At 44.4% G+C, this 23,010-nt stretch overlaps 1 protein-coding gene across 3 annotated transcripts in view; it reads left to right on the top strand.

Moving 5' to 3' along the window:
* Window positions 1–448: 448 nt before the first annotated feature.
* The window catches only part of PTCHD4 (patched domain containing 4), a 93,498-nt gene continuing 70,936 nt past the window's right edge, over window positions 449–23,010 (top strand). For 2 of the 3 annotated variants that reach the window (XM_040598636.1, XM_040598637.1), the window contains exon 1: window positions 449–1,049. In XM_040598636.1, the coding sequence (XP_040454570.1) occupies window positions 624–1,049 (426 nt within the window). In that variant the 5' untranslated portion in view covers window positions 449–623. Of the gene's footprint in view, window positions 1,224–23,010 lie in introns of all 3 variants that reach the window. The other variant, XM_040598635.1, reaches the window with a different exon arrangement.

The raw sequence follows: 23,010 nt of genomic DNA on the forward strand, positions 1-23,010 counted from the left end.
GCAAAGCTCTCCCTCCTCCGGCAGCCGGCGGGGGAGCGGGGGGGGGGGGGCGGCGAGGGAGAGGCACGGTGGGGTCGGGGGGATGTTAAAATGCAGCATCATCCTCCCGCCCCGGCAAATTCCGGCCGCGTGTGTGTGTGTGTGTGTGTAGGGCGGAAAGGAGCAGCGGTGCTTTGCGGGGGGGGGGGGGGGGGGGGGGGGGGGGCGCTGCCGGCGCTCGGTGCACCGCCCCGAGAACCGGTGCCCGCCGCGGGGCTGCGCGGAGCGGGCACTGCAGAGCCGGCAGCGCTCCCCGTGCAACGCCTGAGCCTCGCCGCCGAAAGGGGGGGCACCGGGAGGGGGGATGCTAGTTGGCTGGGGGGGGAGGGTGGAAAGAAGCGGGGGGAAGGAAAAAAAAAAAAAAGCAAGGCAAGGATCCCCCCCTCCCCCCCTCCCTCCTCTGCCCCGTCCCTTCCACCCCCGACACACACACACACACACGCACACACACACGCACACACACCCCATTGATCAATATTTGGCTGTCTTGCTGCAACTTGCTGCAGTCTTTTAAAGGAGTAGTAGAGAGAGAGGGAGAGAGAAAGGGAAACTGACAGGAAGGGGTAAGGAGCTACACATGTCACATGTGCTTTCTAAGACGGCCAGGAGCATCTGCAGGCTGGATCTGGTGGAGGATGCTGCGGCAGGTGATACACAGAGGGCTCCAGTCGTTTTTCTACAAGCTGGGCTTATTCGTGAGCAGGCATCCGGTGTTTTTCCTCACTGTGCCCGCAGTCCTGACCATCATCTTCGGCTTCAGCCTGCTCAACCGCTTCCAGCCTGACACTGACCTGGAGAGCCTGGTAGCCCCCAGCCACAGCCTGGCCAAGATCGAGAGGAGCTTAGCCAGCAGCCTTTTCTCCCTCGATCAATCCAAAAGCCAGCTGTATTCGGACTTGCACACCCCGGGGAGGTATGGCAGGGTGATTCTCCTCTCCAAACCCGGAGGCAATATTTTGCATCAGGCTGATGTGATCCTGCAGATCCACCGAGCCGTGCTGGAAATGAAGGTGAACTACAAAGGCTATAATTATACTTTTTCCCATCTGTGTGTGTTGAGAAATCAGGATAAGAAATGCGTGCTGGATGATATTATTTCAGTGCTAGAGGATCTGAGGCAGGCTGCACTCTCCAATAAGACAACAGCCAGGGTGCAAGTGAGCTATCCCAACACTAAATTAAAGGTATGCTCTTACTGCATGCTTTTGCCAATTAAAGAGGCAGCACTTCATTTCTTGTCCTAAACAGCAAAGAGAAATATAATCCTATCTATCTCTCTATATCTAAATGTGTGTGATCTGGGCTTTCCTCGGGAAGCAGCTGAAACCGGTGCCTTGCTATTGTTCTGTACGAGAAGGGAGGGTGGGGGGGGACTGTACGCTAACGGACCAGGAGAAGCAGGGAGTGGAGGACAGCCTCCGGACCGGGAGACCTTGCAATGCCTTGGAGGGTTCATACGTTGGGGAAAAGGGACAGGAAGTCGGCGAGGGGCTGGGAGCTGGGCTTTCACGATCACCTTTTCCAGCCCCGCTGCCGTGCTGGGACAATTGATCTCCAATGTGGCCAGAAAAGGCTTTCCTCAAATGCACAGTGAGCTCCTGTATCCCCCTGCCTCTGCGAGTGCCATAGGAGCAGCAGGAGGTTTGGGCCAGGAGCGATTTCAGGTGTCCTGCTTTTTTTCCTTTACCTGCATGCAAGAAGGGGAAGGGAGGTGGAATTTTTTTTCTCTGTGTGAACATAATTAACTCTGCCACTGATGGATGAGCTGGAGTTCTGGGACAGATCCCATCAGCTAGAGGCTTCCAGAAAAGGGGAAACAAGGTAAAAGGTGAAAGAAGTTTCAGTCCTTCCAATTAAAAAAATAAACAATTTGGCACAAATGATCCCAGGAGTATTTCCCTGGCACAAAAGCATTCATCTGCTTTCCCTCTCATCTAGAGCAATCCAGTTCACCAGGGCTAACCTGCTATGGGCAAATAAAGTGCAAAGTTTGCAGGTGGCTGCTGAAAGAAGTTTCTGCGAATTACTATATCTGCTTGCTCCCCCGGGCATTGCATCAGAGGCAGGATTTATTTAACAGATTGTAACAAACTCCCCAGCGTACTAGTTACTCACGGCTCTGGTCATAGGGAAGAGGGTATGGTCCTGCTTGTAAACCAGAGAGGGTCTTTGGGGTTCCCCCTCCCCCTTTTTTCACAGAGATCCTCAAGGATGAGGGAGGTAGTGCTCTCACAAGTACCAGCCAGATCCTGAAGTTACCATTTGTTTCTTGCTGTTCATTTGCCAGGAAAAAGAAGTAAAGCCAGTCTCTGCCCCAGAAACTGAAGAGAAAACACAGATTGATTTTTATTGGTCTTTTTGCTTCAGTAAAAGGGCCAGGTGGGACAGCTGGGGTTTGGTTCTGTTGCTCTAGGTGTTAACAGTAATTGCTTTGTGCAGAGTTGTGGCTGTTTGAGTGTCTGGAAAGGAAAAGGTGTCCTTGCTGCACCTGAGTCCCGAGTGCAAGGCATGCTCAGAAACATGGGTTAGTCTGGATTAAATATCCCTGAACAATTTCTATCTTCTAGTTCACTGTGAAGACCATCCTGCTGTTGCAGAATTAAACTGCTTTCTTCGCTTTTTGCTTATTTCTAAAGTCAAGATTCAGCTAGTGCAGTGGAAAACACTGATAAACTAGACTCACATCATTATAAACCATCTTTATACAGAAAGAGTCATTCTACTCTTTCAATCCAGATTGATTTTCTTGTGTAGAGAAACCCTAACTGATCTTGGCGAAACTAGGATGGGGTCACTTGCAATGTGTTGGTTTTTTGTTTGGTTGTTTTTTGTTTTGTTGTTGTTGTTGTTTTTTTTTTTTTTTTACTAGGAAAGTGCCTATAGCTCCTCCTCTTTTAAAGACAAAAGCAAAGGAAAAAAATAATATGGTCTGATTAGTGATTTATTGGAATAAAGTGATGGGTAGATAATTCACACAGAGAAAGGTTTTCCCAAAGCACTGATGTCTGATTCTCAGCACTGCTGAATACCAGCCTGGCACCTCCAATCCCCCAAGTAGATGTTGTGTATCATCTTCTGGATGAAGGAATAAACGCTCTGAAGTATCTAGGTTTAAAGTTGGACAGAGCAGGCAGCTTTCTACCCACTTCTCAGTGAAGGGAGGCAAAGCCGCCAAAATCTGTGACTACACTTTAGAGAAAAACTAACATTTACAACCCATTTCTGTGGATAGGGAGAGGCCCTGGTGTCACTGAGAAAGAGAAACATGCTTTGCCACAATTTTTCTTTTTCTGGTACGGTAAAGACTTTTGTATGACCACGGTCAGCCCTCAACCTGGCCAGCCTTCAGCTATGGTGTGTTCTTAGAAACTCACCTCCTCTGGTCTCTTTGGCTTCAGCTGCTGGGAGTAAATTATTACTTGGTTTAGATTAATTCATTAGGTCATCTCTGCCATCTCTGTTGTCCCATCTACCAAGGGTTAGGAAGCTGTGAGCAAACATTTCTTGCTCTCCCTCAAGCTATGGCCAAAATCTTGGTTTAATGCAGGCTCCCAGGCTATTTTCTGACCTCCCTCTCTGCACGTCTGAGCAAAGGCTGTAGAAACCCAGGCCTGTGTTGGATGTTTTGGGGTGTCTAGATGTGTTCAACCAAAAATATCCCAGACACTGCACCCACCAGGGTAGATCAGTCTCTGGATGTTCAGCAAAGGAACACAATTCCTGTGGCTGTAGGCTTGAGGTTTTTAAATTTCTTTTTACTTGAGTCATGGCAGAGAGGAGCTAGACCTCATGGGAATGCAAACAAGAGGGACAAATCTGCCTGCCCTTATTCCATGTGGGCCAATGTTCATCACACTCACCAGTCCTTGACCTTGGGAGCTTCCTCAGTTAAACCATAAAGACCCTTCAGTATCTTTTAGGTTGCCTCACTTTCTCAAAGGATCCATTGCTTGACCAATACTGGTAGATTTTTCTCTGTCTTGGTCTTTTAATAATGGCCTCAGATTGAATAAAGTTCTTCTATGAACAATACGGTGGGTTGATAAGCCATGAGTTTCCAAACTGTGAAGGTGTCCCAGATGTGTTTAGTTCACAGCTGACACGAGTCAAGTGTCAACTTGTACTGGTTTGGGAACCACAGTGACAATGTTGAGCTGTCCCAACCTATCTCCTGCTCCATCATTGACAAAAACATCTTGTAGTTTTTTCTTTCCTTCAATCCTGGTGAGCAGCTCTCACTTTGTCCCTCTTCTCATCTCCCGCTAGAGATCAAATCAGTTCACTCCTCTCGGGTGAGGCTGGCTGAAGCCTGGGTGTGGGTGAGCTTTTGCCAGGTCTTTCATGGGAACTTCATGGGAACCATGCGAGCAGGCTTCAGCAAATGCACCAATTTTGAGACAGCTGTTATTGGGCTGCAAAATGTACTGAAACTGCTTGGCTTTTGCTTAGAAAATCTGGCTGTGAAGGGTAATGACTGTTTAATCATAACTTGCTGTTGTTTTGGGAAAGCTTACGGCCTTGGATACACCTATCTTCACTGCCCCTCTAAGTAAGAAAGTCTTGGTTTCTCCGCTCACCGGAGAAGAAGCAGAGAGATGGCACTTACATTCAGAGTGCAGACTGCAGTGGGGTTTCAAATGCCTGGACTGGTTTAAAATTCACTCTGGCAACACAGAGGTCATTGTAGGCTAGTTTACTCTTCTGAAAGGCCAGGTGAACCAGGCTGTAGGAAAATGCCTTGCTCCCAATGCTTTGGGGACACTGTCTAGCCTGTTCACGGTTATTGCTATGCTACGCTGCAGTCTGCAGCCCAGCCAGAAGAGTGACTTGCCCAAGGTCATGCAGATAGACCGTGGTGGAGCAAGAAAACAATGCTGGATGTGTGAAGTCTTGATGAAGTCTTTTGAGATACGTCCTAGAGCAAGATTGCTTATGCTTTCCCTAGCCCAGGACAAAAAAGCAATATTCCTGTGCTTGGGGTCTGGACTGCACCCTAACCGTAAAGACTGGGCAAGTCTACACTGAGCACTGTCCTTTAGTCATCATACTGTTAAACTGCAAGTTTTGACAAATCCCAGCATCATTTTTGTCCAAACTTCCAGGACAGTGCCTGTGCATGACTCCGCAGATAGCATGGGCACGGGTTCATTCCTGGTTGGTCTGTCTGCTCCGTCCTGGGGATAGCAGTGTGTCTGCTTGGATATATTGTACCCCTGCCCCCAGAGCCAGAGTATGGTCTAAGGCAAATTTTTTTAATTGGTATAGACAGTATTATTGATTACACGGGGTTTATTTCTTGTGTACGATCAGATATGAGGAAGGAGATTGGGTTTTGACCCTGATTTACCAATAACCCCAGCAAATTTGCTGTCCTTATCAGGAAAAAAAAATCACTACGAAGAAGGAAAATTATTTTTGGACACAGTCCTCACCTGGAGGGAAAAAAAAGGCATGAAAACATTTTTTTCAGGTATTTCACCTTTACTGTTTGTTTTCCTGTTTATTTACTAGTTTGTCTGAGAAAAGATAATAACTTAGAACAGATCTCTCTGAGAACAGAATGAATACAACAGTGCTTAAAAGGAGCTCTTGAAAGCAGACTGCATTTTGTAATACTGCTTTCGATTAATTAAATATCAGTCATTTATGAACACTAGGCTAAATAGCAGCCAATAAAAGAGACATCTCTATTACCACATTTGTGATAAACACATCAGCTAGATATTGAATCCTTTCTTGCTTAAGTAGAAAAGTTGCTTGTATTCACTTAGCACCTTGAAACCTGTAACTGCAGATTTGCTAGTGGCCAGATTCTCAATTTTTCTCACACTAACAGATGTACTTTTAGAGTCCTGCTCCATTTGCATTTATGAAGTCTTTCCCACTGCTCTAAGACTAATCCCTCTTTATATGCCCCTGAGGCATGGGTCAACTCCATAGGGCAGAGAGGATAGAAAACCACAGCCCACCTACATCAGAGTAGGCATCTGCTTATCAATAATATCCACAAACTAATTATACCTTCAGTAAAGTTGGTCCAAGTACAAGAGTTCTCTGACTCCAAGGACCAGACGCTTCCTTGGAGGCAATGTGGCTTTGCACCCATTTGGGATACCACCCGTCCCAATCCAAGCCTGTGGCTCAGGTCCCGTGAAGTGCTCTGTGGTTGGCAAAAGCTGCTAAGTTTTTGCTAACATAAAGCAAAATAATAAAAAATGAGCAGGGAGAAGATCAGAAGAAGAAGGCTGGAGACTGCAGATAGTTTTCATCTCAGCCTTCCGGATCAAGACAGGATTGGGCAGGCTGAGCTCAGAGTAGCTGCTCCATAGCACAAAAGCAAGCATAAAATGTTTGAAAGCAAGTAGCCTGTTCTGACTCACAGGTTAGAAAACTTATTTTTTGGGGGAAAAAATAATAAAAAGACCCTCTTGCTGTTCCAGCTGTGTTTCTGTGCTGTCTGACAGGACTAGGAAGGGCTCCTGGAGGGGCTGGTGGAGCTGGTGCCTGTGACCGGTTAGCTGTGCCCTTGCTGGGAGATGTCCCTGAAGCTGTCATCTCCTGCAGACACGATTAGACAGCCTGTCTGCTCCACGTGGGCAAGAAATGAAGTGTTTCCTTGCATTTTTAGGAAAAATTCTCTGCTCCTTCCTCTGCTTAGTACATTAGGAAAGATCTTTTTCTTAGCTGTGCTAGACCAAGCATTAAGACACTCCTAGGAGGAAGGCCAGGCTATGAGCCCTGACTGCACCAGGGACAAGAAACCAGGTTAACCTGTACCAGGACAAGGTATCCCAACATAAACAAAGAGCACGAAGACTGCGGAAACCTATCAAAGCAGAAAGACAGCAGAAACCAGTCAAAGCCAGGATGGGGTTTAGGGTGCTTTTTTTGCATTGCTTCAGGTATGAACTTAACTCTCCTTATCAGCCATTGGGGTAAATTCCACTTTCACCCTACCATGGCTCTAGACAGCAGGTTCCTTGAGTGTGGGGCTCATTCCTTCACATCTAGCAGTGGAGAGCAGTGGCCATGTAGAAGACTGCAAAGAAAATACTCTCGACTGACCTCTCAGATGGCCTTGGTCAGCTGCTTCATGCCTCTTCCTTGCACCTATTCTGCTTTTTAGGTAGTCAGCACTTGCTGGAGGACATGGCCTTTTATGCAGTGCTAGGTCTTCTGGAGACCTTGCTGTGATGTGAATAATAATAAAGAAGTAATGGAAGGTTGTTTGGGCAGAGAGAAAAGGAAGACACAACTGCAAGCCCCTTCAGTTAGTAGTGACTGCTCAAACTGTGGATATCAACCGCTTGCTAAAGGTAGAAAGTCCAGTAGCACTTTGCCATCTTCCTATAATAGCTAATTTCTGGACAGAAGATGTTTTTTTATTTCCTTTACTAAATATTTGGTGTTTCTATGTTGACATGACTTCTAATTTCAGCCATCCCTATACCTTTCCAAAATGTCTTTGGAGCCCCTTACTGTACTGGCTGTGTGAGCTGTTGGAAGGTCTGAACTTCTCTCTCTGGGTTTACAATGGATGTGTATTCTTGCTATCTGTAGCAAGAATTAAAACAAATTCAGATACCACCATGCTAGCAAGGCAAGAGGATACAACTGACAAGCCTTAGTAAAAAGGATGTGTCATCTTCCCAGCCAGAGGAAGATGCTTTTACAGAGAGGAGATCTTTAAACCAACATTAACTGATTAAATATATGTTCTGTGGCAGAAGTGAGAGGAACTTTAAGACACAATTAGATTAATAAATATGTCCAGAAAGTTCTTAATTTATTTAATGTCCTTTATGTGTATGTGATTATGTATATTACATACATATCTATCTTTGTTGGTAAGCAGTGATGTAGGTAAGATTGTGCTAGACATTTTGAAAACAGTAATCTAAGAACAAAACCTGTATTAAACCTTTTCAGCCATTAAGAGATAAAAGACCCTGGTGAGGAGCTCTGCACAGTTGTTATTACAGAAGTCACGGTGGAAAAACCTGCTGACTGGTTTTCCAAGAGGAGTGAATTGAGTTAATAAAATCACGATCTTGCATTCATACAGAAATCTTTTAATTTATGCAGACCCCACATCCATTGCACCCTCCTAGTGCAAACAGCGAGACATGCCGTGCATGGCTGGCACTGGCGCTGAAAAGCAGCTTCAGACACAGATGAAACAAAGTCTTCAACAATGTAGGAAAGCAGGAGCTGTGTGTGATGGAAAAGAGAAGGGAAGGCAATGGGAGGCAGAAAAGGCAAGCTATAAAGTCTTTTATACCCCTGTCGCTCACTGTATTAGTCCTGTTCTCTGTTTTCCTACCTACCAAGGTGTAAGATGCTCACGTGGAGAACAGATAGTAAAGGAAGTTCTCAGCAGCGGGGCTGTGAGGCATGTGACAAAGGCAGAGAGCAGTGACAAAGCTCCTGAGCACTGCAGAGATGATCACGTGCAGTGGCACGTGCCGTTGCCCTAGGCCTGGGATTCACGGGTGCGATTCAGCCTCACTTTTACACTGGTGAGGCCATGCGGGAGCAGGAGCTTTGCGTGAAGTGCTTGGAGATCTTTGATGACACTAGCAAGTAGTGGCAGTGGGAGGATTTCCAGCTGAAAAGAATTACTGTGGAATCAGCTCAAGGGCAAAGAGAATAATTTGTTGGTGGGCAGCTCTGGTATGGCACAGAAATGTTGTTTCTGAAGCTTTTTTTTCTCCTTAACCCTGCTCACACATCGGTGGGTAATTCCTCCACAATGCCAGTTCTACATGCCCAGCAGTGGCCTGACACACATCAGACAGCCCTCCCACAGTCATGAGTCAGCCAGCTCAGCTTTTCTCTCTGTTTTTTGTGTTTTGGCACCAAACATGCCCTCCTCCAGTCCACTCTTGCTAGCAAACTGGTACCACAGCCAGGGAGCTGCTGGGGGGATCGTGGGCTGTGAGGCTGGCATGTAACTACTTGGCTAATATTGCAGAAAGGTTTTGGTCTGATATGATCTATAACCAAGATGGAAAAAGTCCTTTGGCACCACAGGTGTATAATGTTTCCTGAATACATATGATGGCAAATGTTTTGGCGTCTCCCAGAATAATTCTTCTTTAAAAATACCAATTGCACAAGTATTAAAGCCTGCTTGTCTGCTCTGAGGGCATCTGAGAAGGCAAAGGGCTGTTCTTCTGACCCGTCCCACGCCTCTGAAGGCAATGCACGTGGTAGAGACTTTAAGTGTAATGCAGCCCATCTACTTAGGGTACACAAGTTGGGATTAAAGATCAAGCTCCTCGTGGGCCAGTCTGCCACAATAAATGTCCTAGTGCAGTCCGTGGGACACCTGGGAGGTGCCATTGAATACCACCACAGGGATGCCCAAACACCTAACATGTATCCTCTTGCAACGTATAGGGAGCGTAAACATCACCTATAGGACTGGTTCAGCGGGCACGTAAAACTTGTGCCCAAGTAAGTGCCTAAGCATGACGGAAAAGTTGCCCTTGGGTAAGACAGGGTCTTGCTTTTCTTACACCTTGCATAGCTGTTTCCACCAGTGTTACACAAGTGTTGTCAGTCTGATGTTATTCTTACCACATACATGGTGCATTTTTGCGCTTGTGTCAACAGCTTCATAAAGGGTGCTACGATTCAGAGGTGGCCACGGAGCATTTTGCTGCTTCTGCGCTTAATCACGTGCTACCTGTGCAAAATCACGCGTTAACTGTGCTCTGTGTAGGGCCAGCCCATAAAATTTCAACTGAATCTTTTCCTATCAGAAGTTGAAATCAAAAGCATATGTGAAACAGCGTATATCCTGGCCTTAATTTTGTCTTGGAGGAAGACAAGAGGAGGGTAGATTCCCACAGTTTCATTATAACAGGACCTTAAGAAAATGCTTCCATTTTTTGTTTTTGAAATGGTTCTGTCAAAGTATTCTTTCAAAATTATTTCCAAAATGTTTTGCTCTCACAGTATACTTCATATTGGAAAATAAAGGAGAATTTTAAGAGTTACTTTAAAAGGAAATATTTTGCCATGTTCAAATTTTGGAGAAGGAGAAGTCACTCAGGTTTGAAAATCACAAAGAAATGAAGCCACCCCACCAGCTCTGCTGGGCAGGATCCTGCCTGGCTGAGGACACTACCCAGTCTCTGTGGACACAAATGTATGTATCCCCCAAACAGGGTGCTCTGGCTCTTGTTAATGCCGTTTTTCAGTGGAGACCAAGGCAGCGTTTTGATAGGCAAGGGATCCTCACTTCCAGTCTTCCAAGCAGGTTTAGTTTGTAAAACAATTTGCAGTTCATTAAGAAGAAAGATGCTGTTAGCAGTACTTCATTATGCAATGCAATCTCTTGTTTGATGGGACCTGTGACTGAAACATAAATCACCCTTTCCCTAACCATTTTCCAGGATGGTGTCTCAGAGTAGATTTTGATTCATTAACAAAATACATTAACAAATCCAGTGCTGAGCAGATGCAACATGGAAATATTCATGTGCATTTTTCTCCTTAAAAACCCATAACTCAGTTTGCTCATGTTCTTGACTCTGATCCTACTAAGGTTTTATTCACAGATAAGTACAAAACATCCTCCAAAAGAGATTGCACTAGGTAGACTTTTGGATCCAGCAGGCAAACCCACTTCTCTTCAGGATTGGCTGGAAGGTGTGGCAGTAAATGCTCTACCAGCGGTGTTTCTTTGTGAACTAGCATTATTTTCCTGTCCAAAACCAATTTTCCACCTGCACATAAAAACCACGGGTCACCCAGTTGATGCACAACAGATTTATTATTGTAAATTGCACAGAAATTTGGGACACCAGCAAAGAAACATGAATGTTTCTGTATATTTACAAACATCTCTCTGACCTTTTCTTTCCCCAGGCTTCAAGATTAGCACAAGTATTATGCTTTAAATATACACCCTAAATTAAATTTCACAAGCTCGATAAGCGTAAGAGCTCCCTTGCTCTCGTAAAGTATTGTTTTGTTTTTGAGAAGAATTTAAAGAAAAGGTATTTTTTTCTCCTAAAAGAATAAAGCTTGTATCCTTACAACTTTTACCATCTTCTTGCTCCTAGTACAAGATTTTGGAGGTGGGAGAAAGAGGAGGACATCCTTGAAGGGAAATTTGTGTTATATAAATGCCAAATACTGTGATTGCATATGTTCAGTGGTTCTTCATCAGAATAATCAACTCAAAAGGAAGGTTAAAACAGGCCATTTGTCACCACTTAACAGATCTGAACAAAGCTCCTTTAGGAATGATTCTGATACTTTTCTTGTGGAAAACCCAATTACTCTTTAAAGTAGCAAAAATTACAAGGAAAAATAAGGCAGAATAGGATATTTTTTCACTTGCATTAGAGCAGCTAAGTAAAAGAGAACCAGGACAGAGGATAGCCCAGAATGAAACTCAAAGGAACTCACGTGCACCCTTCAACCGTTTGAACTGGGTCTTTCCTATAGCATCTTCAATGAGGATACAGCAGACAGAAAGAGCAACATTTCAGATGCTGTTTTGTGAATGAGCAGTTTGGGGGGTGGGATGGTGGTTTTGGTGCAGGACCACGTATTCCAGAATTCATATTCTGCTGCGACTCGGATCCTTCTCTCCCTTACATTGATTTTCCCATCACAAAGAGGTGCTGCGGTGCTGCTGGAGAATTCAGTCAGGGAGCTGCTGGAGCTTTATGAGCAACCTCGTGCCTCTTACATGTAACATCAAGAGGTCAAAGATGTAAAAGGTTTATAAGGTCAGTCTAGCCCATTCCCTGGCCTGTGCAGGATTATGAGGAAATCCTACTAGAAAAATTAATTCAGATTGGCTTGGATGGGAAATCAGTCATGCGGGTTGGAAATCGGCTGAAAGATTTTAAATGATGATTCGTGGCAAATGATAATGTAACAAGTTTATGGAAGGTATATGGAGAATTTGTGTTAGGTCTGGTCTCATCTAACATCTCCATTAATTATTGGGAAGTAGAATTGAATTGCACAGGAATTAAATTCACAGATAATATTAAACAAGGCAGCAGCTGAGTCAGAGAATTTACACAGGCAAAACTGGAGCAGCTAGAAACCCAAACAGAAAATAAAACTGTTTTCTGGAGTTTTGGTTGCATTCTGGTTTCCAAAGGGAGACCTAGGTACCTCCCTTGGAACAGATTTCTGTTAGCTGAGTTTTGCCGATGTTGAATTGAAGATGTAGTGCTGCTTAAATGATATGACCAAGGTCAAAGAGAACGTTGTTATTAAAGTTGAGATTTTGCAACCCCCACAGAAATGGCACTTAGTTTTACTTCTGATTCTGACACTGCTTTGCAAGTATGGACATCTCACTACTCAATGTTGTCCTTCATCCTTCACCTTCTTGCAGGTCAAGTTCTGCAGGACAAAGACAGCTCTGTACGTTGAGTTTGAACAGTGCTTTGGAGGCTGTAGGTGATCAGTTAAATAATCAGTGAAGCCTTGATAGATTGCTGGTTTTTCTTAGTCCTTTCATTGCCTTTCTAGAACAAAACTGGTTGTCTTCTAGAGTCTTGTGCTGACTGTGTGGGTCTTGGATGGGCCAGCCTTGAAGTTGTTTTGCCATGTTGTGCATCACCTGATTGTTCCCTAGCACTTCAAATTCAAGTATCCTCATAACCCTAATGTCAAAAATTGGCTCCACATTGTCCCTGTTGAATTTTGTCATTCATGTATTATATTCTGGTTGTGCCAGGGAAAAATTTTCATATCCGATAGTCCTAACAACTCAGTTGAGCTGGATAGTTACAAAATATTCAGCTGGATCATTTCTACTTTTTTTTTTTTTTTTTTTTTGTCCAACTTGAGTGTGATTGCAGACCAAGCCTCTAGGCACAGGCTGGTGATGTTTGTAATGGACTGTGAAGTCGGGCCATTTCTTCTCCCCTTCTTGACAAACATCCACAACGTCAGGGCATGTACTGCTGTGAATGGTACCTGACCTGGTCTGCAGTCAGGCTGTGACCCTGCCCTGCCACCAAGGGTCCGTGACGTAGCAGTTTGTGGATGTTCATACAGAGTCACGATGGGAATATTCATCCCACAGATGGATTTAGATGGATTTATTTTTTCTAATTTGAGCCCTTTTAGTGTTTAACATCTAATCTGAACTGGCCCCAATATGCAATCAAAGGAGAGAAGGGTGAACCTCCAGAAGCAATGTATTTCACTTTTTCTAAGCAACTGCATTAGGAGGGGATGAACTCACCCTTCAGAGGCATCATGGATCAGAGAAAGAATGTTTATATTATGCATTTACCTTTCAAATGGTTAAAATTGGTTGAGCTGAATCCCACCATGCATTTATTTCAAACCACCAAAAAAAACCCCAACAAAACAAAATAACAACCCAAAGTTCCATGAAACTTTCACAAGCATGGAAGTACGCTAAATCTGGAGGTCTTTATAGAAAAGACCTGTCAGGTGAAGCATTTCCAAATGACCTAGGGTATAACCCGCTTTTGCACTGACATGAGAAGAAACTTCTCGTAATAATTTCACAGGGAAAATCAAGGCTTTTTCTTGAGTTCACCGCAGCTGTGTCTCACACCAAATCTCTGACAGGGTTTTGAAAAACTTTTTTTGGAAATTATTATTAGGCAGTTGCAAAAGAACTAAAATACATTAATCTGAATAAGGAATTATCTTCCACTGAAGGAACCGGAATTAAATGCCATCCTCCTGCAAAATAGATTGCCAGATATTGACAGTTTATTGCAGCAGGGAGACTGAGATTTTAGAGTACTCAGGAGACAAATGCTGCGTTTCTATCATCTGGAAGTGGTTTACCATCAGATACTCTTTGGCTTGATTTATCAGAATTTTTCCCTAAATATTTTTTTTGTTTGATATCCAAAGGTGGCTAGATACCACAAGGTCCCATCACCTACAGCACTTTTATTTTAAAACTAAAAGTCCAATCCTTCCTGTCTGTCAGAACCAAAATCTTTTCAAATAGGTTATACTTACATAAATTGAAAGATCCCTTTGCACTCCAGGGGACTTTGAAAAGCCTTCTTTTTTAACCCATGTATTACATTAAAGTAACTGTCAAATGTCTATTTGTGTGTGTGTGGGGGGGGGGGGCGGAATGTTGATGTCTTGCAGGGAAATATCTCAGATAAGTTGAAAAGGTGGTGGTTGTTATTATTATTATTCTTTACAACGAATATACTACATTTCTTCAGAAGTGCTTATACACAGCAACTAAATATCCACCTTACCTAGCATCTTGAACTCATTCTTAATAATAGCACATTAACTTATAAATCTAAGAGCATCTATAACCTAACTTTATGCATTTAATGAAGGTACTTAAATCAGGGTTTGTGTCACTGTGGGCTCTAGGAGGACTAAAAACCCTAAGAATGAGATTCAATCCATTGGAGATCAAATTGCCCTCCAGAGGTGCCCCCCTTTTTCTCTCCTCCTGGAGCAGGCAGCCTGGTAGCCCTGGCAGTTCCACCCTGTCGGGTTTGGTTAGGCAGCCTGGGCTCAGGACCTCAGAGTTTAAACTCTGACTTTTCATGTTTTGAGCCTTGTTCTGGCTGAAAAGGCACATCCAAATCAGAAACTCTGCTTGAAGTTAATAGCTGCTGTGTACTCACACGAAAGGACAAATACTCAGCCGTGAAATACAGCCACCTTGAGGATGAAGCCGTTCAGGTGTTGCATAGCTCACACCACCACCTTACTATGGGGTTTGAGCACAGGAATTAGAGAAACCTTCTGCCAGCTGGCGGCAAGGAAGGGATTACATCTTTCTTTTTTCTTTTTTTTTTTTTTTTTCTTTTTTGCTTCCCATTGAGTTTGCATAAACCTGGATTATAGCTCCAATCCATTTCACCACATGCCGCATGAACTGCTGCTCCTGAGCTTGGCAGGGAGGAGGTGCGGGCTGAGGAAGGAGAGTGAAGGGACCTCTCCTTTGGCAGCATCCCCAGTTCATACTGTGAAATAAAGTGACTAAAGAAACTCCAGCATCAGATGGGAAGATCTCTGGAACGTGGGCAGCTTCTCCAGTTGTGTGTTTGCACAGCACCTTGCGCAGTGGGATCCTGAGCCATGCCAGAACCTCACTGGTGACCAGTGATTATGGTCTGAACAGAGACCTCAGTGTCTGCCATACCTTGTGTGGGTTCTCCCAGGTCTCTGCAGCACAAAGGCTGCATCAAGATGAATTGATCCCAGCGTGGGATCTCTCACATGTTCATCTCTAGATGGAGGGTTTGGGCTGATGCAAAATTTTCAGGCTGTCGCACGCTATTGTTTAACACTTGTTTATCATTGCAAATATGCTCTGTGCCAGCTGAGGCAGCATGAGACACGCTCTCCCACAGCGGATGGCTAAAATAATAAAGAAAAGCCGGCCTTTGTAATGATAGCAAACTTCCAGTGGAAGAGCTCTCCAGCAGTGGGAGATAATGAGAAGCCCAAAGTAGAGATGCTGCCAAGAGTTTTACTTTTTTGACTGGCATAAGAATTACCAAAAATCTGTTAGAGAATCCCACGTGACAGCATCTTCATCTCTGTGGGCTACTGAGAACATAAGATTTTGTCATGAAGGGCACATGTTACAAGGTGATCTCGAGACAGGTTTTACAAATGCAAAAACTACCTGCCGATGGTTCATATAAGGGGGTGAAAAATCCCTTTGAACCTACTGAATTCAAAATTACCTTCAGTGGGAGTTAGCTTTCTCATATACAGATCCAGAACCCCAGTTTCAGTTATATTTTAATGCATAAATATAGGCCAACTTAAATGCCTCATTCCCACTCCCCCTTTCCAGATTCTGGTCCATTGTTACAATAAAAAAGGAAAAACATCTGAAATCAGACATTTTTTTGGCTCTCTCCAGCTCACAAATGGCCAAACTCATTAAAAACCAACGTATGCTGGAGGAAAGGGGGGGATGCTTCGGAGCAGAGAAATTGCTTCACGATGCCAAATTTGAGATTAAAAAAAAAAAGGTGGGAAATCTGATTATCTCTTAAAAAGGAGGAATTTTCAGCTGGAAGTGTTAAGTGTTCTTAAGTGTATCTGTTTTACTCAGTGCCTTGTTATGTCTTATTGAGCACCACGAGAGTGGGAGCTCCTGACAGGACTTGGGTAAGAGCACAACAGTGCCTTGCGTTTGAAGGCTGGGCTTAGTTAAGCCTGCAAACTGCTTAGCTGGAACTTAGCCTTCAAACCATGCCAGCCCCCAAAATCTTGCCACGTCATGCGTGGCTCTGTCTGATTCTCCATTATTTCTTTCCTTCTTGCCTTTGATAAAACATTATTGCAGCATTTCAGTAGTTTGGCTGCTGGTCCCTAGAGAGACCAGGAAGAGCGGAGACAAGAGAAAATTAAAGAGGTGTTTGCCAAAATAAAACATAATTTAAAAAGAAAAAAGCACCCTTTTCTGTGTCATTATTGAAACTTTAGATTGTTAGAGCTTAAATGATTCCTGTGGATCTGCTTTACTCCTTGCTTTTTATTCTCTGCTGTTTATTTTTTAACATTTTTTTTTAACATTTTTAACATTTCCTTTAGATGGAGTAATAAAACCAGGCAAATCCTTCTTCTTCTTGGCAGGTTTTCTTCCTTTTGTGTGTGTGTGTGAATTGGACTTCAAGCAGTGTAGGTGAAACAATTAGAAGAGGTACACAGTGGGATCCACACAAAGCAAGAGGGACTACAAACCTGTCAGTGAAAATGTGTGCTCCCTTTTTAGGATCTCCTCTTAGGGAAAATCCTTGGGTCCCATCCTTGTCCCCCCCCCAAACCCTTCAGCTTGCGCATTTGAAGTGCATGGGGAGGGTTTTCAAACAGTTTTATGGCTTTTTAATTCTGTTGATATGGAAAGAAGAAAAGAAAGGAGGTTTTCTTGATTTTTAGCATTTTCTGCTTTTTATTTTACTTAAGGAATTAGGTCCTTGTTTAGCCTATAGCTCCATGGACTTCAAGAAAGCTTTAAGATTAGACATTCACAAGAGGCAGAAAACATTCTGGTGCAATATTGTCTTGTTTACTTCCATCTGGAGAAAGCCATGACCCTCTTGAGATAATAAACTCTCTTGGATTTCACTAGGACACTAGAGAGCTTTAATTCATTAATCTTGCTTCCTTCTTTTTGCCAATTTCATTCAAATCCCGGCATTTGGGAGAAGGATTTCTTTGTTAAAAAATGAACAGTTGCATTCTTTCTCCCCCTTCACAGCAGCTGGTTTCACTTTTTTTTTTAATTTTTTTTTTTTGTTTTTTTTTTGTTTTTTTTTTTTGTTGTTGTTGAAGAGCTGGAAAATCCACAATGAGACTCCCAAAGGTGTCTTCCAGCTATGTTATGGAAGACAGTGTCTTGATGTGTGATGCTTTAGAAATGCAGAGAGACTGGAAATTGGGCTAGATGGAACACTGGCCTGCAGTGAAAAACCATTTCTTGTCTTTTTATGCTGTTTTTCATTTTCTTCCTTTTCTTTGAACAGTTTTAACACTGATCTTGAGCTATGGATGGATTCAGAATTAATATGGAGTATTCATTAATATAAAGTATTTGTGCTAGAGTTTTCTAGAGTTTGCCAAATACAAGAGATGGTACATTTGTTCTCCATACACATGCCTGCCTACGTGAGTGTGAGTGTTTAAATGCATATATCCATACATTGGGGTTCGGTGCATCTCCCTTGAGGCACTGCTGTCTCCTTAGTGATTCATTCCTACATTTCCCCTTGGCACAAACAAAATCCTTCAGGATGTATAGTAGCTGTGCACAAGACCATGGAGACAAGCACAACTTTTTTTAGTTGAAACTGGGTATTCTTCATGGCTTAGCACCTGACAGAGCTCTAGATGTTGTCCCAGTTTGCACAGGTGAGGGGCCACAACTGTACCATGCAATGCAGGAGTGTGGATTTCCCCTCCTAAAGCCCTGTGGCACCTCCTTACAAAAGTCTTGTATAAAGCAGGATTTGAATAGATGAAAAATATAAACTCTGTTCTCCTTGGTGATGTGAAACATAGAGGTCCTGGGATAGAAAACCAGTTTTTGAGGAAATCCCCATGCCTCAGTGTGAAGCTCTTGGTTAGCAGGATCAAACTGCCAGGATCTGGAGCTGGCCTGCAAACACTGCAGGTGGGGAAATATAGCCCCATTCAAAAACCTCCAGTAATCAGGGCACTGGGGAGACCCCCAGTGCTGGGGATGGGGTTTTAATCCTCTTGAGCTGTACAGATCCCTACACACAGGTCTAGGGAAACACAGCATTGCCGTGCAGGGCTGGCAAGCCAAATGCCCAGGAGCAAAGAGATGCCAGCAGGAAGAAATAACCCATGTTACCAGCCCAAAGTATGACTTTTGGGGTGGAAATGCTTGAAATTTCTTGTCCTTCTGTTGGTCTGTTGCGGGGGGGGTGGGGGAGGTCAGTTTAGGGTGGCTAAGCCCAGCCCTGAGTTAATGCTACTTTGCTTGATGTTATGGTGGGGCCTGGGGTCCTGCGGAGAGGCGGGAAGGAGGGATGCTGGAGGGGGATGGGAAAGCAGCAAGCGCTGAAGCAGGGACTGCAGTGCAGTGGCTCCCGAGCAGGGCTGTGTTCATCTGCTGCCACTGGCACGGCAGCACAGGGCACGGGAGACACAGCTCTGCTGTTTGCAGGAGGATGTCAAAGCAACTTTGCTCCTACCTGCCTTCTCCTGCCCTCTTTCTGGGTTGTCAGGGTGCAATAAGAACTGCTGTTTCATTACCCCTTTCCCTGTATTTTCTCCCTCCCACATCCCTCCTTTTCACATTTCCAGTCTCTTTAGGGCACCCCACTCCATTGCTCCAATTGATTTTTTTTTTTTACAGTCACAACAAACTCCACTTCTATTGTATCATTGACCACTTCCTTGCCACACAACCCACCCACCCACCCCCCAAGCACACTTCCCACCTGCTTGCTTTGTCCACAGCCATCACTCGGACAGGAACTCATTATGGATGGGCAGGGGAAACTGTTCTCATCCGCGGTGATTATTTTTACCATCATCCTTCATCCTGTGGGATTTAGGGGCCAGATGCAGCCTGATGTTTTGCCCTATGATACCAGGGCAGAGGCAGGCTGCGGAAAGCAGAGGGCTGAACCCAAGGTGACCGCCTCGAGGGCTTTTGGTCCTGGTTAGGGCAGAGCACCAACTCAGAAGACAGTATATGGTGGGGAGGGAGCTGTGGTTCTGTGCCTTCTGGAAACAAAAGGACAGCGATATTTTAAGACCTGATCTGGTAGATTTACACACCCAGGCTTGCCTATGACTTGAGAAACCCTGCTGACACAAGTCTCCTGTGGAAGGTGAACCTGTGCCACTAAACAGCAAGTTATGCTGAGCTACCGACCTCCCTGTCCTCCTGAGTAAAACCATCCCAGCAGTCCCCAGGCTGCTGAGCATCCAAAGCAATCTGCACCCTTCACCCCTGGATCCATCTCGTGGGGCTGAGCTGCAGCCACCAATTCACCTGTCTGAACCATCTGTGCTAAAGCCATTTCATTGTTGTGCCTGTGATCCTGCTCCTGATGGAGAGGAGAGAAGAAGGTGGCAGATAGGCTAGCCATGCTGCAAAGTGACCTCCCCAGTGCTTGCAGTCCCCTTTGTGCTGTCTTTAACCCCAACGATACCATCTTCCCGCAACACCCTTCCCCACCTAGGGCAGGTGTGTAACCACAGCCAACATGGGTATTGCTCAGCAGCTTCAGGGACACCACTGTGTCCTTGGGCACACAGGTCCTGCTTAGGACAACTGAGGACAAAGCTGTGCTGGGAGTAAACTGGGCAGCAAATCTATCCCTCTTTTCTCAGAAGAACTGGGATGGGATCTGAGATAGAACAATTAGGAATATGACCTTGAGAATGAAGGGGTCAGTTGAGCCATGAGGAGCTTGAAGATAGGACAAAGAATAAAGGAGGCTTGAAAAGATGTAAAGGTGAAAGATAATCTAGGAGGGAAGGTTTGGTGTGGAGTAAGCTGGTCTGGGATGGAGAGGGTTTATCTTGTATTTTCATTCCTGAGGGATGTGCAGGGGAAGCAGAAGGCAAACGTATGGCCTTTTCTACTTTCCTTCTGTCCTTGCTCTCTCTTGACAGAGATGCCCAGCTGAGGGTGGTGAAACACTGGCACAGGTTGCCCAGGAGAGGTGGTAGATGCCCCATCCCTGGAAACATTCAAGGTCAGCTTGGATGGGGCTATAAGCAACCTGATCTGGTTGAAGATGTCCCTGCCCATGGCAGGGGGGTAGACTAGATGACCTTTAAAGGTCCCCCAAACCATTCTGTGGTTCTGTGAAAAGCTGACAGAGTGATACTGAAGACACAAAGTAGGAAGGACTACTCAGAAATACAGCATGTCCAGCACCAGAAGCTCCTCCTCAAAGAGCTCTCTAATAACAATCACATTTTGCTATTGCACCCTTATGAATTCCTCCAAAATTTGATTTATTTGGAAGGAATAAATCTGTGTTAGGAACATTTCTCTCATTCTCTGTTATTAATCCTAGAGTATGTAAGTCTCTTGAAATACTTTTCTTCTGTTCTTGTCTCTTTTCGAATTACCAGATCAAAAACTAGAAACCCAAAGCAATAAGGGCAAGGATCACAGGCCTGGACTCATCAGAATGAGGTGCCAGGTGGTTCTGGCTGCCTTTCAGGTGTTCTGGGTATAGATCTCCCTTACTTAAAAATCACACTAGTGATCCTTGATTTTACTGGGAGGCAGCTCAAGGTCTGTATGTTTGTTAACCTGCAGGACATGCCTGTGAAGGGACTAATGTGAGCCAGGAAGGACAAGACAGCTCGGCTAGTTTTGTGTTTGCACCTGTCACTGAAGGTGGGTTAATTATATCCTAACTTTTTTAGCCTGATAAAAGCTAGGAACAAGTCTTCAGTAATATTGTGGCTCTGCTGTGAACAGGGAGACAGGCAACTGCAGAGGTCATGTCTGGGTTTGACCTGTACCTTAGGATGGGGAAGGTTGTCCTATGGATGTGCCTCGCTCTTCCCAGTGACTATAAAACAAATTTGCTTGACTGACTGGTGAGCTGAACCTCATCATTGCCAGATAGCTGGAAATAACTGAATTGGTCTTTATTGCAACAGAGAGCTACAGGATTATTTCCTGGATAGCTTCTTATGGCCACCTTCATACCTTTTATTTTTGCTGAGTGAACAGACCACGGGGCCATCGCTGTGTCCCTGATCCCAGCCAACCCTCCCCCCATCCCCGTGCGGTTTTACATTGCTGAGCCATACGGAATGGCTGCACCGGGACAAGCACAGCAAACAGTCTGGTGGGTGTGCAAGAGCACCTACACAGCCCTGAGGGCAGGAGAACTGCTATGCTGACATAAATCAGCGTTACGTGGGACCATTTGAAAGGCATGCTTCAGGAATTCTTGCTAATTGGTAGCTGTGCAGTAGGGAGTGACTGATATAAGGTCTCCATGGATAACTATATGAGGGACAGAGAAATCGCTGTGGTTTGGGGAGAGAAAGATCCCTCCAGAGTTTTACAGTGAGGTTGAAGGCAGGCAGGAACAATTCAATATGTTAAACCTTAAAGGAAAAGGGATTTAATTTTGTTTTTATTTTATTTTTTTTTACCTTGAAAACCTTAGGTGAATTAAAGCAACTGACTTCATCCTAACCTTTGTGGATTTTAGTGTAATACTTTATTTAACCTACGTTTGGTAGAGTAGGAATGTCCTTACCACGAGGACAAACAACTGCATTGATCTTATTAAGATGTTTATCACACAATATATTTTTTATAGGCATTCCTGGTTGCCCTCTGTTGAACATTTTTAAGCTTTTAAGACAAAATAGAGTTTAACCAGGATTGCATGCTTTATCCTAACATTTCTATAATGTAGCTTGATAATTATCCATCACTCCAGTTGATAAGATGTAGCAGCTAAAGAAAAATAAAAATAGAGATGAATTTGCTGGCAAAGGTCCTGCGAATGTACTTGAATTAAAATGATCTCGCAGTAGGGTACAAGGGCTCCTCTCCTCCTTGCCAGTGATCTGAAATGACTTCTAAACCTCTCACCAGCCCTAACCTCCACTGAGCAGGGCGCTGGGAAGGCAGGAGCCATGGCATCTCAAAAATATTTTAAACCCTTTGTTTTTCCCATGAGAGAGAAGTCAGTGGAGGATGGTGCCACTGGAAGCAGGGAGGAGAAGGTGTCCTGCGCAGGGCTGGCATGGCAGTGGGCAGTGACACACGGAACCCCTGGGATGGGAGCTGGGGCTGCAGCAGCTATGCTGAAATTATTAAGGAAACAGAAAAGGTCCCAGGTAATTTAGCAGTAAGGGAGTATTGCTAGTATCCCTCTGGGCTGCATGCAGAGAGATCTATGCCTACATTAGCACCAGCAAAAGATATTTAGCTCAGCAGGAGCAGCTGGTTTTGTTTAACCTGAGAGATCCTGCACTCAGCTCTGGAGCAAGCCAAACATCCCCATGACATTTACACGTCTTTTTAAGATATTAATGGTCCCAGCATCCTTCACTGACAAGCTGCTAGCCTGAAATATGGGAGGGGTTTATTCTGCATCCATCCATTCACCATTAGTGATTTTTACTGCTGAATGGACAAGGAGTTTGGGTTTTCAATCACATGCAAGGCCAGGTTTGCATAAGCACAGGCAGCAAAGTCCATCATGCTGGAGGAAAAGAAGAATAATGCTGCCCACATCTGTCATCTCTCACTCCTCTGAGAACCCTTAGTTCTCATCCTTCTGCCTTTCAAACTCTAAATCTATCAAATGACTTTGAGGCATCTAGAAAAGAGAGGGGAGTACACAAAAAACAATTTAATAATATCCATCAAAGCAAAGATTTTTGCTTTGGCCCGTGTTTAAGATCAAATATCACAGGCCCCAGCCAGCAGTCTGTATTTCACACCACTTTCAAAGATGCTCAGATCTGGAGAGAATT

Source organism: Falco naumanni, chromosome 6 (assembly GCF_017639655.2).
Source record: "Falco naumanni isolate bFalNau1 chromosome 6, bFalNau1.pat, whole genome shotgun sequence".
NCBI classification, from domain to species: Eukaryota; Metazoa; Chordata; class Aves; order Falconiformes; family Falconidae; genus Falco; species Falco naumanni.